An 18,125-nucleotide genomic window follows, 5' to 3' on the forward strand; every position below is an offset into this window, starting at 1 on the left:
AGGTGAACGAGCCTCTGATAGTGTGGCTGATGTGATTAGGCCCTATGATGGTGTCCCCTGAATAGATATGTGGACACAGTTGGCAACGGGCTTTGTTGCAAGGATAGGTTCCTGGGTTAGTGGTTCTGTTGTGAGGGGTGTGGTTGCTGGTGAGTATTTGCTTCAGGTTGGGGGGCTGTCTGTAAGCAAGGACTGGCCTGTCTCCCAAGCTTTGTGAGAGTAATGGGTCATCTTTCAGGATAGGTTGTAGATCCTTGCTGATGCGTTGGAGAGGTTTTAGTTGGGGGCTGAAGGTGATGGCTAGTGGCGTTCTGATATTTTCTTTGTTGGGCCTGTCCTGTAGTAGGTAACTTCTGGGTACTCTTCTGGCTCTGTCCATCTGTTTCTTCACTTCAGCAGGTGAGTATTATAGTTGTAAGAATGCTTGATAGAGATCTTGTAGGTGTTTGTACAGTTTGGAGCAAATGCGGTTGTATCGTAGAGCTTGGCTGTAGACAATGGATTGTGTGGTGTGGTCTGGTGAAAACTGGAGGCATGTAGGTAGGCATAGCGGTCAGTAGGTTTCCGGGATAGGGTGGTGTTTATGTGACCATTGCTTATTAGCACCATAGTGTCCAGGAAGTGGATCTCTTGTGTGGACTGGTCCAGGCTGAGGTTGATGGTGGGATGAAAATTCTTGAAATCATGGTGGAATTCCTCAAGGGCTTCTTTTCCATGGGTCCAGATGATGAAGATGTCATCAATGTAGTGCAAGTAGAGTAGGGGCATTAGGGGACGAGAGCTGAGGAAGTGTTGTTCTAAGTCAGCCATAAAAATGTTGGCATACTGTGGGGCCATGCGGGTATCCATAGCAGTGCCGCTGATTTGAAGGTATACATTGTCCCCAAATGTGAAATGGTTATGGGTGAGGACAAAGTCACGAAGTTCAGCCACCAGGTTTGCCGTGACATTATCGGGGATACTTGTAGTCCATCTTTGTGTGGAATGTTGGTGTAGAGGGCTTCTACATCCATAGTGGCTAGGATGATGTTTTCAGGAAGATCACTGATGGATTGTAGTTTCCTCAGGAAGTCAGTGGTGTCTCAAAGATACCTGGGAGTGCTGGTAGCATAGGGCTTGAGGAGGGAGTCTACATAGCCAGACAATCCTGCTGTCAGGGTGTCAATGCCTGAGATGATGGGGCATCCAGGATTTCCAGGTTTATGGATCTTGGGTAGCAGATAGAATACCCGAGGTCGGGGTTCCAGGGGTGTGTCTGTGCGGATTTGTTCTTGTGCTTTTTCGGGGAGTTTCTTGAGCAAATGCTGTAGTTTCTTTTGGTAACCCTCAGTGGGATCATAAGGTAATGGCTTGTAGAAAGTGGTGTTGAAGAGCTGCCTAGCAGCCTCTTTTTCATATTCCGACCTATTCATGATGATGAGAGCACCTCCTTTGTCAGCCTTTTTGATTATAATGTCAGAGTTGTTTCTGAGGCATTGTGTTCTGCACGGCTGAGGTTATGGGGCAAGTGATGCTGCTTTTCCACAATTTCAGCCTGTGCACGTTGGTGGAAGCACTCTATGTAGAAGTCCAGTCTGTTGTTTCGACCTTCAGGAGGAGTCCACCCAGAATCCTTCTTTTCATAGTCTTGGTAGTGTGTATGGTAACACCCATTGTTTCATGTTCTCTGTGTATATAAATCTCCCTACTGTATTTTCCACTGAATGCATCCAATGAAGTGAGCTGTAGCTCACAAAAGCTTATGCTCAAATATATTTGTTAGTCTCTAAGGTGCCACAAGTACTCCCTTTCTTTTTGCGGATACAGACTAACACAGCTGCTACTCTGAAACCTGCTGTTATGTGTTGATCCTTCCTGCAATGGTAACAGGCTAGTTAATTAGTTAACAGCTTGACTTTTACCTGAGCTCACTTGGTCTATTTCTTATGGTCTTTTGAATGTCTGCCTAATTAGCTTTTAAATTCCTCAAGAACATGTAAACATTCAGTCAGCTTCTGCCTTTTGAGCCTAGCAATTTCTTACTTTAAAATGATTCCCAGATTGCAAATTCCCACTTTACGGTGAAACTGGGAAAATACAATATGTAATAGATAAAAATTGTTAACCTCATCAAACATAGTATTTCCTCTCATTCTCAGTATTGTTCAATGAAACCTTAAAAGTAAGTTTTAAAAACTCTCTGTGTAAATGGGGGTGGAGGGAAAATACCACTCTTTAAATAACTGCATGTCTGTGAATGAAAGAGTTATTTTCAAAAAAAGAGAGTGACTCTAAATGTATGAGTTATACACATGACATGTTAGGGTCCTGGGGGTTGAGTGCGGAGGAATTGGCTACATGTCTTACTGAGGGTCTGATCCAACCCTAAAAATTCCATGAGCTATACTAGCTGGAATGGAGAAGGGGGTGGGGAATTCATTCAGAATTAAAATTGACAGCATGTTATTGCCCTCCAATACTCTTTATGGAGTCAGTGGATTCAATATTAGTAAGTTAAAAACTGAAACCATTAAAGTGTGCCCATACACCTCTTAGAGCAAAATTCTCTTTTCAGATCCTGATACCTTGCTCAGCCTGCATTGATGTTCATGGCTGCACACTTGTAGGAAGAACAGAATATAAGAAAGGGACGTAGGAACTGCCATACTGAATCACACCCGAGTGGTCCATCTAGTTAGGGACCCTTTTTCTTACAGTGGTTAGAACCAGATGCTTCAGAAGAAAGTGCAAGAAATCCTATAGTGGACAATTATGGAATTATCTTTCCATCTGAGATATTGCTTCTTGCATGCAATATATTTACAGTTATCTTCATTTAATGATGTTACAGAATACTTATTTGCCCACCGATGTGCAGTGCTGTTGAAATATAATGCAGAGTGACGTCACGTGCTCAATAAGGCCTTCTGAAATAAGACACTAGCTGGAATTTTCACCTAGCAACCATATGTTGTATAACTAATGAGCAAATGAAGTGTTTAATTAATAACCCTTCTGAGAAATAAAACTTTAAAACAGTAAATTCATGCTGTGGCTACTTAGAACTACACCTGATGAGCGCTGTCATTTTTCTCTTCATGAGCTGGCAGTTCCTATTTTTCTTTTAAGGGTCCTGCTGGGTTTGGAAGCATTAGAAACTAATGTTGTTAATTTAATTAGTAATTCATTTGCATATATGAGCTTACTTACCACATCAACCTTCTGTGTCCAGTGTATTTTTTGAAAGGTCTGCTTGGTCTTTTTAATATTCTTTGTTTCTTTCTTGTATGTATAACTCATGAAATTATATACTGTGTGTGGTTTGATAATGGTCTGTAAACATTTACTGGGGAACTTTAAATGTAGGGTTACTTAAGTAACATTTTCTGGTTGTCATTTTAGTTACAAGCTTTAGAAATTGCCTGTTGTTTTTGTGAGCTGAAGGGGAAACAAAATGCTAATTGTCAATTTGGCTTTTCTCTAACAATATCCAGGAGGGAACATCTGTCTTTGTACAGAAAAGCAGCTCTTTAAGGCCAATTACTATAATGAGTTACATATTAGTAACAGGATTTTTACCAGGGGATTTACAGGTACAAATATGCATTACAGCAGGAATATTGTAGCAGAATATTTCTGCAGTTCACATAGACTCATTCTCCTCCATGTAAAATGTTTACTTTCTCCCCAAATCCATGAAGATCAAGCAAGTCACAGTATGAAGTCATTTGTTGAAAGAAACATTATACAGTATAGCTGTGCTAACCAGTAAACAAGCATGGTGCAAGTCTGACTAGCAATTGTTTAGTTTTATTCTTTGTTATGTTACAGTGGTACCCAAAGGTTCCAGTCAAATTGTACTGCAATAGGAATCTGAATAAATATATTTTTATTGGGCCCTTTGGGTGCTAATATAAATAAAAATAAATCATACAGTTACAGAAGTCACAGTTGCACTCTTTTTCTTCATAGGTTACTCTTAGTGCTTTAAAAATGTATAAGAAGGTACGGTCCCTGCCCATACCAGCTTACAGTTTATTGCATTTTTTATCTGTATTACCATAGCACCTGGACTCCCCAGTCATAGACCAGAACTCCATTGTGCTGGGCGCTGTACAAACACAAAACAAAAACCAGTCTCTGTCCCAGGGAGCTTACAAGCTAAGTATAAGACAAGAGACAACAGATGGATACAGACAGATCAGGGAGTATGAGTGAACAATAAGACAGTATCGGTCAGCATGATAGTCTGTAGTCTGTGCACACCAGCACCTAAATTGTGTTTTTACCTTTTTAAATCTTTAATATTTTAAAAATATTAAACACTTAATTTGCTCATTAGTTATATATTATATGACTGTCAGATGCACATTCCAGGCAGTGTCTTGTTTCAGAAGGCATTACTGAACACTTTATATTACTCTGCTTTATATTTCAGCAGCATTGCACATCAACATGCAAACAATTGAAGTAAGCTCTAAACCTAGGTGGATGCATGGCTTGAGGCCCAGATGCTATGGTCACAAAGACCAAGCAAGTTCTTGTAACAACAATATGTTATGTATTGTACAGACAGTATATTGGGAGAACAGGCTTGCATTACTTTATTCTGTACCACATCAGCAGAATCAAGGATATGTTCCCATTCAAATTGTTCCTGAACTCCAGTGAGCACTGGTTGGAAGAAGAGGAAGGAGGAGGAGGACCTATCACTTATATAGTGCTTTTCATCTCTAGATGTCAAAGCGCTTTACGTAGGGAGATCAGTATAATTATTCTTATTTTACAGATGGTAAAACTGAGGCACAGGGAGGGAAATGACCTGCCCAAGACTCCCAGGAAACCAGTGGCAGGGCTAGGAATTGAACCGGGATTGCTTGAGTCCCTTAAAAGCCTATAGGAGTCAAGGGCAGCCAGGCATAAATAAAAAAATGCTGATTGAATTCAGAGCTTGCAAAAGGCGCTGCCTGGATAGTACTGGAAACAGAAATCCTGTTTTATTCACAACAGATATAGCACAGGACCCTTCACTGTGCCTCAGCCGGGACCCAGAGGAATCACTTTTGTGATTGCAATCAGTCATTGGTCTCTTCAGTGAGACCTCCAACAAGAGTGGTAGCTATAATTGTGGGTTTGTGATATGGAGGCCGATGTACTTTCAGAATATGTGTGTGCCACACTGAAGTCACTAGTCATGTGTTTAAAGTTCAGTATATGCTGAAGCGCTTTGCTCAGTTGGGGCCCCAGCCTTTCACAACTGGACTGAAACCACTCTACTGTTTCACATATAGTGGACCACTGAACATTGATCACTACAAACACTGGCAAAATTCACACCTGTGACCCATTGGTGAAAGGCCCCCAGTATTGTGGGCTTGGGTCATCCAGGCTTCTCAGACAGTTTCTGGTCTCTGCTCCTGCTATTTTATACGGACAGATACCTACAGAGCGCATTTTGAAACTACAAACAAAAGGGTATTAATAATTTATAGAGCCAGATTCTCAGCTGGTGTAAATGGACACAGTTCCATTTAAATCAATATAGATACACCCATGTATGTCCTCTGACTCATAATGTTTTTCTTTGTGTAAATAGAATTTAAAAGTTCAGGTTTGGATGGTTTCTCATTTTATCTTGAGAGCTTTGTCTTCTTCCTCTGCATGCCTTACAAAACGTACTGATTTCTTATAATGTCAAATGGATTCTGATGCCACAGCCAGGGTCCAGAAATTGCTTGGTCAAACACAAATGTTAAAGAATGCTTCCATCAATGCAAATGAGGGTGTCTGCATTCACTTCAACATCAGCAGAAATCCTTTAATAGCCAAAAAAAGAGGGAAAAAAGCCTCTTTCCTTTTGAAAATCACTTTTCTCTGAGGAAATGGAAGCTAAACAAATTTTCTTTCTTAAAAAATTTACTTGAATGTGTAAAAAGAAAAGGAGTACTTGTGGCACCTTAGAGACTAACCAATTTATTTGAGCATAAGCTCACTTCATCAGATGCTGTAGCTCACAAAAGCTTATGCTCAAATGAATTGGTTAGTCTCTAAGGTGCCACAAGTCCTCCTTTTCTTTTTGCGGATGCAGACTAACACGGCTGCTACTCTGAAACTTGGATTTGTGACATTTAAGCGATTTTATCTGTTGGAGATATCTGTGACTTCTACTCTTTCTTTGAAGTACTGGGAACTTTGGAGCACCAGTTATTAAAGAACTTTTTTAGCTACTAAACTGGAGCAAGCAAAGGGTTTGTATCTTTTTTAGTGATCTCTTTTAGTCAGTATTGACTTTCCTTTTTTGTTGTTGTTTCAGTTAAACTTGTATTATCAAAGAGCTTGATACATGGGTCTCTTTTCCTTTTAGTCTTTGTCTTATAATTCTTTATTGGAAGTTACTTATAACTAATGTGCTAGGGGAGTCTCTAATGGGGGGGATTTCATTCTCTCTTTGCTCTTTTGTGTTTCTTCTGCTGTGGGTCCTGGGTATTTTAGTTCTGTTATACACATTTTAAACTAATTAAAAATGTAAAAACAATTCTTTGAAATGCAAGGGAATTAATCTGCAGCTTTTGTCCCCAGGCTACTCACTAGAGCTGTAAAAATACTAAAAGCTATCATGACTGCAATCCGTTATTTGGAGTAGGGGAGTACTTTCTCTGCTCCAGCTGCAGCAGCTGCCTTTCCTACCATAGTAGAGTTATTCCTCTTGGTAGAACAACTGATGGCCCCAGAGAATTACTCTTCATGATCTATTAATGATCTACAATGACTGAGCTCATCAGGTTGGAACCTATTGGGGAAGAACAAGAGCAATGAATGATTAAAGTTAAACCCTATAATTTAGAAAGGACAGTCTGGATTTAAATAGAGGCTGGATAAGTTGTATGACCAAAACTGATATTTGCTTGTTAAAATAGGATAATCAGTTCTCATGCCTCGGGATGTCAGATATTTCCCACCAGGGTCAGGACATCAGGAAGATGGTATTATTGGTGTATTATTTGGCCAGGAGGGATGTTCATGTTCCTCTGAAGCATCACACATAGGCCACTATTAGAGGCAGGATATCAGACTGGATGGTATGATAATCCAATCTGGGAAGATAAACCCAGATCTTCAAAAGTATTTAGGCACCTTACTCCCAATGATTTAATCTATATATGGAGGAGGGAGAGCAAACTGATGTAGTAATAGACATAGAAAATATTATATAATGCCATCTTGCACCTTCTCCTAGCATCTTTAATACAAGTATTTTATAGCATTTTACAAACATTAATTAATTAAGCCTAACATGACTCCGATACTACAGAGATAGTGGTGGTTTTAAGACCATATCTAGATATAATTCACCTATGTGAGGTAAGTAATTATTATTGTACCCATTTTACACATGAGTAGACAAACACACAGACATTTTAAATGCCTTGCTCCTAGTAACATTATGGGAGATAAGGAGGGGAGGCTGGTGGGCCAGACTCATTCATTCATATATTTTTTTGGTTTTGATTCCCAGAGAGACAAATGAACTGAATAAAAAAATGTCTTGCACAGTATAGAAAATGGAGCATTGTCCCTAACAGGATCATCTGTATTAGCAGTGATCTCCTGACAACTGATAGCAACCATGCTTTGAGAGAGATTCCACAACCCTAGCAAGAAATGTACTCTGCCAAACAAATTTCAATCTGGAGAGTGCTGATAACCTGGGCATATCAACCTAAAATGTACCATAGGAAGCAAATATGCATTGCAGTGGTTGAGTGTCCATAGAGGCAAGGTAGAAGAGAGTCAGATTAAGGGATATTCAAGAGAAGGGATAAAGTAGATGCAATGGACTGAGTTGGCTTTACACAACTGGTAGTGTGGGACTTTTACCAGTGACTTCAGTGGGAGCAGAGTTATGCCAAAGCTGACCATTTTTGAAAACCTCACCTCTAATAGTATGAGTCCTTTATACGTGCCCAATTTCTTTAATGAATACTGTACATTTTATTTCATATTGTACCGTTCATTCTCAAACCATTCCAGTGTCTTTAAAATCAGTCATACACTTTGTGCAGTAGCCAGACATTATGTCAGCAGCAATAGTTTCCACATATCCATGAGCATCAGAAGTTATTGTATGTAGAGAGGACACATTGACCACGACACTGGTTTTATTACCAGTTGTTTTAAAAGATAAAACATGAGAGAGGACCTTTAATTTCCACCAGAAAAACCACCGGGGACCTCATTATAATGTCTCATTAGACGAGTGGCAAGTAGCAACCCTTACTTCTCCCACCACCCACAATGCTGAAGTGTTAGTACTGGGCAGGATTTTAAGTCCTATTTTGGGAGATGAGCCCACCGTGGTCTGGCCTAGTGGCAAAAACAGCTGCCATCTGGATTACAAAGACATCCCAAAATACTTGACAATCTGAATATGGCAGCAATAGGATTTAGAGCTTGCTCACAGTGAAATCTAATTGACAGAGTTTTAACAAGAGCGTTCCAATCGGCATTGGTTTCCCTTCAGGAAAGAAGCAATATAAGAACATTTGGAAAAGATAATCTGTATTTAGGATTGAAAATATAAAACCAATTATAACCAGTTAAATCAAGTGCATTTTGCATAGAAGGCTTAAACCTCATTGTTCCCCTATATGTATTATTCATACATTATTATTGTGATTTGTTTCCTCTTTCAGGGCCTAATCTTCCCAAGGCTCAGGTTAAAACAGCATCACTTGGATTAGCTGGAAAAGCACGATCCCCTCTGCTTCCAGTCTCGGTGCCAACAGCCCCAGAAGTGTCAGAAGAGGGCCACAAACAGACAGAGGATCCAGCTAACGTAAGAACAATCTTAAAAAAACAAGAGTCTCATCGCAAATCATATTAACTTTAAGTGAAGGGTCATAGTTGTAAATCATATTCTGTGCAATCATTTTAGTTGAACAGCTTCATCTCTGCCTACTTGATGTATTAGGTTATACCAGTGAGTAGCAGTTAAGGAACAACAGGTCTGATCCAAAGCCTGCTAGCGTGAGTAAGATTCTTTCTGTTGACTTCAGTGGCCTTCGGATCTGGGCCTCTGTCTGATAGAGATGGACAGATAACCTGTATTCTGTGCACATATAATTCATATTGTTACTTACATGATCTCTTTTGTACCGACTAACAGATCAAAACAATTCTAGTTGTCAAGCATGGGATCCAGAAGGAGAAAGGGACTGATGGAAGAGAGAATGAATGAGAAAACTGATGTCAGAAAAAATAAGTTAAGGAATAAAAGATTATAAAGTAATACCAGACAATGGAGAGAGAAAATAATGTGAAAGGGATAGTTAAGATGAAAAGAAAGGATCAGAGGGAAAAGATGTCTGAAAAAATAATCAGAAAATTTAAAACGATACCAATCTTAGATGCAGTACTTCACAAAAGGTGGGGAAAGAGCAAAAGAAACTAAATAGGAAGAAAAAAATAAGGGAGACAGACTGTTATGTACAATCTATTTTCATTTCCTTGCATGTGAGAGTGGCTTACTAGGCATCATGAGACAGGTTCATCTGGCATCTTGTCACCTAATCCTCTTATGTTTGAAACCTTGGGGAAGGGAAAAAGCAAGAAATCTGCTTTTGACATGCACAGAGAGATTTTTGGTCTGCTGCCCATAGAAATGTAGAACAGTTAAATTATGTTCCCTCTTATTGTTAGTAGTATCATAAGCAATGTGCTATTGTGTTGTTCTGAGAGAATTTGTCTCATGTTATGTTAGAGTAATGGCCGTCAAAGTGTGGAGCCATCTCCAAAAAACTGGTTTTTATTACCTGACCCTTTCCTAACCCAGTAGCTTTTTTTCTAGTGATGCTTATGCTGCCAGTGGCTCTTTGTAACGTTGATAATAATGCTTAGCACTGACTCTTGTAAATGCAAGATTTACTTGCAGGATTTATGCCCTGGTTCTTTTATCCACAGATCTCAAAGCTCTTTCCAAAGCAGATAAGATAAATATCCTCGTCTAACTAAAGAAGTTTCTTTTCAAACTTCTTTACTCCCCTTGCTGAGTTGGGAATTTTTTTTCCTGATTCTGGCAATCACCTGGACCTTCGTTCAACAAGTGTAACATGATTCCATGATTTAGAGTCTAACCCTACAACAGCAATGGGACTGAAACCACTAGTGCTTGGAATGAAGGGTAGTGCTGAGCCAGTGCACCAGTGGGTAAAATCCAGTACTGAACAATGTGGTCACAGAGCAGTCCTGTGGATTACTGCAGCCTTACTATTTCTCTGAACTTCTTCCAAGCCCTGCTGGCTCTCCCGCAGAGAGGAGATAAGGGACACGGAGTCTTGTATTGGGGGAAGAGAAATGAAAATGACTTACTTGGTAAAATTACTGACATAAAGAGTAATTTAGCACAGAACATTTGATTACATGAAATGCTATTTCGGCTCTAAACATCTTATAACAGCAGCGCAATTTATTTCCCAAGAGGGACACTTTTCAAACTCAGCAAGTGTGTGAGCACTTGGTGGAAATAATGACAGGAGTTAATAGGCTCTTCAGGTAGTCAGAGTTTTGGGGGTGGAGGGGTGAATTGTGGGAGTTTTTTAAGTTTATTTCTGCAGAGGTACGATTATGTTATTGGATCCTTAACTTTGTCCAGACCTTTAGGCTGCAGATTTCCCACAGTGCTTTCAAATCATTTACTTTGAAAAGTCCCACATAAATAACTAGTGTTTGAGTTCTCACTCAGTGAATCAAAAGCGGAGAATCATTCATTTTACTCTTGTCTCTATAACTTTTGAGGTCAGTGGTTCCCAATGATAGGTACATTTGCTGGTCATTTAAGGTTTCATGACAGGTACTCAGTCGGCTGTCCAATGTACTTCCCCTTCCACTGTTGTCACAGACCCTAATCCTGCAGGGTACTGAATACCTCCTGCAAGGCGCTGGGTGCCCTCAAATCCCGTTAACAGCAATGGTAAGAGTTAAGACTCACTGGCTACAATGGGAGTTGGGAGTGCTCAGCTCCTGGCAGAATCAGGCCCTTCATTATGAACTCCAGGAGCAGCCTCTGTAGTACATCCCAGTGCACCATGGCTGCATTCCCAGTCCTTCGTTCAGTCTCATGCCAGTCTGGAATAATCCAAGATTTGGAGTACTGCAAGCAACACCTCTGCTGGATGGCATATACTGGAACTCTAGGACTCATCACAGAGTTTGGTCCTTGAGTTCACCAACTAGATACCTAGGAGAGGAGGTTGCTGACTGCAGTGGAAGGGGAGCAAGGAGGTGACGGGGTCTCCGTTGGGCAAAGTGATGAATCTGAGAACAACTGTTTTAATGCATTGTTTCAAGTGGCTCTGCCCCTCCTTGTCTTTTCTGTGTCCTTTAAAACAGATTTTGGTTATTGCTCACATTGACTGTTGATTTGGGTTTTTTGCAGGTATATGAACAGGATGATCTGAGTGAACAAATGGCCAGTTTGGAGGGGTTAATGAAGCAACTTAACGCTATTACAGGCTCAGCCTTCTAACAGCTGTTGATGAATAGATAAATTGTGTTATCCAAGAACATTGCAGCATACAAGTACTTCATATATGCCACACACATACACAACCCCATAAAACCACCCTTTCTGCAGTACCATTCATTCAACGTAAGGAAGAGTCTTGATGAGTCCTAAAAATTAAATAACAAAAAATATGCTACGTTACGATAGATCAAGCATCTAAAGCAATTAAAGTGCAGCCCTTGCAAATAAGTGAAACAACTACAGCAGAGACCAAGGTGATGCCACTTGATTGCTCATTTTGATCTGTTAGCCTTTGTAATACTTGAGGTGTCATGACTATCTCACATTTTACTTAATAGAGGTGTATAGTTCTTGGTGAAAATCTAGTTTTACGTCAGTCAAATGTATTTTTAAACATATACCATGCCATAATTTGTCAGGGTGGAAGTTCACTCTTTGGGTTTTTTTTGTTTTTTATATACTTTTTTTACATGAAAGCACCTGTAACAAATAATCACGACATAGCACCAAAGGATTGGAAGTGTTACCAACAGCACAAAACCAGACAAATAACTCCCATTTCTTTTGTCATTTCAATCACTCATCTTGCACAAGCGGTATGCATTAGCGAGTTGCTGTAAAATCCACCCATTTTTGCAAGTATTTGGAAATCCTCCCATAGGTAACATTTTATATCTGGCTACAGAGAATGGGAACATAAAAAAACCTGCATTGGTGGCATGCTGCCAGCTGCCGTATGCTTACAAAAAGAAGATATGATATGCAATCTTCTCTGACACACACTAATGATGTGCTTAAACTTGGAATAGAACACTTCTAAATATGGGTGGCCTTGGTGCCAGACTGCACTGTGATGACATTTGAAAGCTCCTCCAGGGCCACCTTTCACAGCAGCAAAGAGGAAAACGGGGTGAAGTTCCTCGCATCCTTTCTCTACTGCTCCACCTCTTGTTTGAGACTGCTCGGTTCCATTAACTCTGTGATTCAGTCACCAATGGCTTCTCCTTAACTCAGTGAAGGCTGCAGAAATTGGAAAGCAACCCTCGGTCAGGCACAGTGAAAGATAAGACTTATCGGTTAACAGTGATGGACATATCACAGTTTTTACAGAGAAGCAACAAATCCAAGAAAATGAATTCAGAAACTGTGTTGCATAATAGGGAAACAAATTACAGGTGCTTGATTGCAGTAAAATATTCCTTGTTCAGTCATAGTTAAAAAACAACCAACCAATCATAATTTAGCATCAGGACACTGCTGTGAACTTAGAGGAACCCTTTCAGTGTTTTCCTCCCTCTTCTAGTAGTCTAGCTTCATATTGCAGCGTTTATTGATAACTATAACTGTTTGAATTGACTAAATTTTGTGAGCATACTTTTTATTGCTGAATTTTGAGCTGCATTCAGAGTTAATCCCTGTTTATGCAGCTGAATCACCAAAAGGGAACTAATTTGCATATTTATCAGTTAGGAGGCTGCAAAACTCAATAGGAGAGTTTCAGATGAATTACTCAATTCAGTTCTGCCTTTGATTTCAAGCTTGAGTAGGTCATAATTTTAAAAGAGCATGGAAGGGCTGGGATCTTTACAACCTAATAGTTCCTTTTATTAGGTGGGTAATTATATGTGAATCCCTGAATAAAATATTTGGCATAAAATGGCACTGTAACAGAAGTAATAATTCAGATTATTTTCTACAGTCATGTATTGGAGAGGAAATCAGATGTGAAGGATGGAATTCAAATGCTTCATTAGGAACTCTAGTGTGTTTGTGAAAATGTTCCTTACCAAAATATATTTTTATTCAATTGACTAAGATTTTAGTCAGATATTTCCTAAGAGTTAAGAAGGTGAGAGGTTGAGTTTTTATGTTCTGTTAGATTTGTAACTAAGAACTTCCACTGAAAACAAAGCAAGCAAATCTGTCATGATGACAACCAAATTCATAGCCTTGGTATTGGATCCTATAATGTCCAGCCTACTACCTTGTTTCTGCAAGGCAGGTTTCAATACAGCTTCTGAAAAAGAGCCTCTTCCCTTCTAGCACAGATTGTCAATTATTTTGAAATGGGACCATAGGGCCACATTCTGCACTCCCTTCTTCTGGAATAAGTCTAAGTTACTCTGGAAAACAGTATCTGACTCACAGGACTTTAACAAGGGGCTTTGAGCCATAGAACATTAACCCAAAACTGAATATATCCATGGTACAAAATTACCTAAAATATGTGACGGGTGAACCCCAAAAGTTTTGACAGCTGGATTTTGTTTGGATAAGCATCCTGATATTCAGATGCTTATTTGAACATTGGTTATGGTGTTGGCTGTCCTGTGACATGGATTATCATATTCATTTTGTGAATGTGCAACTCCCACTGATTCAAATGTTAGACCCTTGTATGTCTGAAAAATTGGTCTGGATTTCTCGAGGACAGCCTTTCTTGTGAATTGTAAAGCATTGCCATCTCTAAACTCAGTGAGAAAATGGAAATTGAAAAAGAAATGCAAAATTTCAGAACCTGAAGAAGATTCAGAATAGGTTTGGTTTTAGATATCTGTGAGTCTTCAGGAAGAGGAGATTCTTAAATTTTACATAGTAATTCAGTCATCCCTAGTTTGTGGGCATTTGCAGTCATACCTGCAAATATAAAGTAGCTATTTATTTAATAATCCTACTCAGAATCTCTGGACTTCCTCTGATAAAGTTTCTGAAGGGCATTATTGCCCAGAGATCCTTCATTTTTCCTGTAGACCCAAGTTTATTTTCATTTAGCTTGATATAAGTCACAGGGCTACAGCTTCTTTTTTAGCTATCAAGTGAAATCTTAAAGGAGACTTATGTGCAAAACCTAAACTGTATAAACTGGATTGGCAAGAGGAACAAATTGAGGTAATCTACCAATGTTCATAGCTTAGTAATTGGCTAGAGTATTTGGAAAATGGAGAAATTAAAAATTAATCCAAAAACTCAGTTGGTTACTTTTTTATGTGAAATATGTATTCAATAGGCACACTTCTACTTTTCCTGGCAAATTTTAAACTCAACTTGCAGCAGAAGCATCTTACTAACTAGAATGAAAAGTTTTAGCATTTCTTGGTATTAGCTAATAGAATGAGCTGTTCTTTCCCATAGTTTATTTATAGGATAGAGAACACAGGAATTTATTTTAGCTCAGACTTTGTCCGCAGTCCTGCAAAGTTGTATTGACTTAGATGAGACAACTCACTTCCGTAAAGTTAAACAGACGGGTTTGAAGGACTGACGCCCACATTAGGACTTCAAAAGATATTGACCTTCTACATAAACATCCAAACATGGGAGACTCACATGAGTGTAATGGCACAGAACCTTTAAAGGCATATTTTGATAGTGCTACTTTTGCAGTGAATTCAGCTGTAAAATTTATTTCAGTTTTGACTGATTCCTAAGCTTTCAGAATATTTAAAATGAAAAATTATTGACACTGAATCATTCTCTACCACAAACACCCTCGTAAATGTAAAGAAAGATAAATCAACTTGTAACGAATTTGTAAAGCTGCCATGGGGAAGTAGCTAGCTATTCACACCTAGGAATGGTTTCCTTGGCTGCCATTACAGGTAGCAGATAGACTTTGCAGTCAACACTTCTGCAGCTGTATATCTTGTATCATATTCATTTTTCTGAGAAAGACTTCACAGATGGAATGCTGCCAAGAACTTCATTGTTTAAGAATCCTCTAGCTTGAGAACTTGGCTGTCAAAGTTAGTTTGGTGATGGTTGGCTTTTTTTTTTTTTTGGAAGGCTTAGTTCAGGAAACCATCCAAACATTTAGTTACCTATCTAAGGCCATTTATCCTTTTGGTTGGTAAACTAGCAGAAAAATTGGTGTACTCCCATATGATCTCCATTACTTCATGGCTTGGGCTGGATAATACTGCAAAAGCTGCCCAAACCATGGTGTATGGGAATTTCTGCTTCCTGACCAGAAGAAGCCATGAATTGCAAAGTATTGCAAACTGAAATCATTGTGGCTCCATATGAGTACAGCAGCCACCCAGGTGATTGAGATTGCAGTCTCAAAGGCCTAATTTACCTTTTTGGAGTTTCAAAACAATGTTACCAATAGTTCAGGAGTTATTACTCATTTTCTCCAAACCAGTTAGCCCACCCCTAGTTGTGAACACAATTCCCAGGTTAGTCTCACAACTTTGTATTGTTTAACAAATGAAATCTGAAAACCACCCCACTAATATACAAATATACCACAAACATAAATAGCACCTCTCTGATTCCACTGAAGGAAAAACTCCATTAACTTAAATGGAAGAAGTATGATGGCCAAGTTATTTGTACATTCAAAGTTTGCCCTAAGAATTTTTTTAACATGAAGAGCAAAATCATAATTTACTAATCCCACATCCTTATTGTAAGAATCGTTTGGTGAACTGTTGTGTTGATAAAAGGCCTTGTCCTGCTCAGCACTGAAGTGAATGGGAGCTTTGTCATCGAGTTTGGTGGGAGCTGGTGAGTTTTATATTGCGTTATAAAAATGTCCTCTCTTAAATGCAATATTATTCTCAAGTCTGATTTTCCACAGTGTTACTCCAGTTATACACTAATGCAGACTCACTGCAATCAACAGAATTGAATCAACAAAAACTAGAGTAACACACTTGAGAACCAAGGCATCAGTTGTGATACTTTAGAAAATCATGTCTCTTACTGTATCAAGACTCAACCTCATAATGAAATGATTATTTCCATAAGAACATTCTGATCCTGTTTCCAGTAGCCCCTTATCCCTTGTTATTTGACAGCCGAATATCTTCACTGAATCCTTTAATAGGCATGCCAAATCTGTATTTTATTAAAAATGGCTAGGTCCCAATCTTGCAAACTTAGGGTTGTCAATTTTGGTTGGATGTATTCCTGGAGGTTTCATCACATGACATAATCTTTAATTAAAGATAAATCTTCGATTCCTGGAGATTCCAGGACAATCCTGGAGGATTGGCAACCCCATGCAAACACTTGTGCATATGTGTAACTTACTGCTGAGCCTACTCACGGTAATAAAGTTAAGCACATGCATATGTGTTTTCAGAGTCAGGGTGTTAAACATTATTGAATCTATATATAAGCATGTAAAAATATGGAAAATAAAAATATTTCAGGTCACAAACATACACATTGTACAGTGTAAATAAGTAACATAAAGGGTGGATAAGATGAAAAGCATTCAATATTCTGTCAGAAATGGAAGCACTGGAAACTGGATAAAGGAAGCTGATTATTAGCAAAGCCACAAACTACTGAAAGTGTTCAGAGATTATTTTTCTTATCTGTTTGACTTGTCTCTCTGTTGGCCAGCAAGTGTCCTGTCTGATTTCAAGTTGAATTTGCTCAGTCTTTCTTTTTAGATCTCAGCAGACAGCATTTTAAGCATCTTCATTCTGACCTTTTTTGATTGGAGAGAAACAATAACAATACAGTACATCTGTCATAAAGCAGCACAGGCCAGAGTCTCTCACTGTATGCTGTACACGTATTTTGAAGTGCAAGAAAGCAATGTTGGTAGAAGAAGGGAAAACTGCTGTTTTTATTATTGTAAAATATACCTGGCAATTCCTACATTTTTGAATTGTCACCATGTGTAGGATGGGAGGGTTGGGGGGAAGGGTGTACTTTTTATAAGTAATATTTAATTTATTATTTAGAGTGTTTTCTTTTGGATAATTTATGATAAAAGGGAGATCTGGTTGGAAACCTAGAGTTGGCTGTTAAAGCTGCTGTGTCCCATGTCTCAGTGTGTTGTGTTTTGAAACTATATTATTCAGACCTAACTATAAGAATACTCAAGAGTAACTGGCAAAGATATCTTGCTAAATATTCACTGGTATCTGCCACTGAGGTCACACAAAAGATGGTGTCTGTGAAACACTGACATAAACTGTTAATTAATCATTACAACATTAAGGAAAACAGTGCTCTCTCTTCCTTTAAAGGGCTTTGCGAGGTAATTCAAACAAATTGTTAGCCTACTAGTGATACCTTAATCTGGTCGAAATGGGTTACACTACAGCTTTAACTAGCCTTAGTTTAAAAAAAAATCTTGTTGTTACAAAAGGCCTAAAAATGGCATTTTGAGCCTATAAACAGTTTCTTTAAATTGTCAAATTCTAGCATTGTTAACCAAATTAGACTAGTGACTGCAATATTTAAGTGTAAATCTCGTTCTATGCGAAAGGAAACTTGCTTACGATGTAAAAATAAATGACTGTTTCTACACACACTCTTGTATACTGCTACATGAAGAAAAAGGGGGTTTTGTAATGCACTGTAGAACAGTCTCATATTCATTTTTATAGAAATGTTATTCCAATGGTGCATTTTTTTGTTTAATAAATAAAGTTTTGATACAAACGTCCTCCTGTGTGGTATGGTGTATAAAGTTCAGGCATTTTTTATTTGCACTGAGTGACCCAAAGTGAAAACAAGAACATTGACTAGCTTTGTGAGGATTTTTGTTTGTCACAACACAGAAAGGGTAAAAAGTCTGTAAGCTTTATCCAGCTGAATTCACAGAGAGCAACAAAAATTAATTAGGAGGCTAGAGACTGATTTATGAAGAAAGATTAAA

The 18,125-nt window shown here is 38.7% G+C and overlaps 1 protein-coding gene across 2 annotated transcripts in view; it reads left to right on the forward strand.

The window, feature by feature from the left end:
- DCC (DCC netrin 1 receptor) overlaps nt 1–17,908 on the forward strand; it is a 948,238-nt gene extending 930,330 nt beyond the window's left edge. For both annotated transcript variants that reach the window (XM_084629005.1, XM_084629006.1), the window contains exons 28-29: nt 8,673–8,815; nt 11,414–17,908. In XM_084629005.1, coding sequence (XP_084485131.1) covers nt 8,673–8,815; nt 11,414–11,503 — 233 coding nt within the window. In that variant the 3' untranslated portion in view covers nt 11,504–17,908. The remainder of the gene's footprint in view (nt 1–8,672; nt 8,816–11,413) is intronic.
- Nucleotides 17,909–18,125: the final 217 nt, after the last annotated feature.

The sequence above is a fragment of the Lepidochelys olivacea genome, assembly GCF_965140295.1.
Source record: "Lepidochelys olivacea isolate rLepOli2 genome assembly, chromosome: 5".
NCBI classification, from domain to species: domain Eukaryota; kingdom Metazoa; phylum Chordata; order Testudines; family Cheloniidae; genus Lepidochelys; species Lepidochelys olivacea.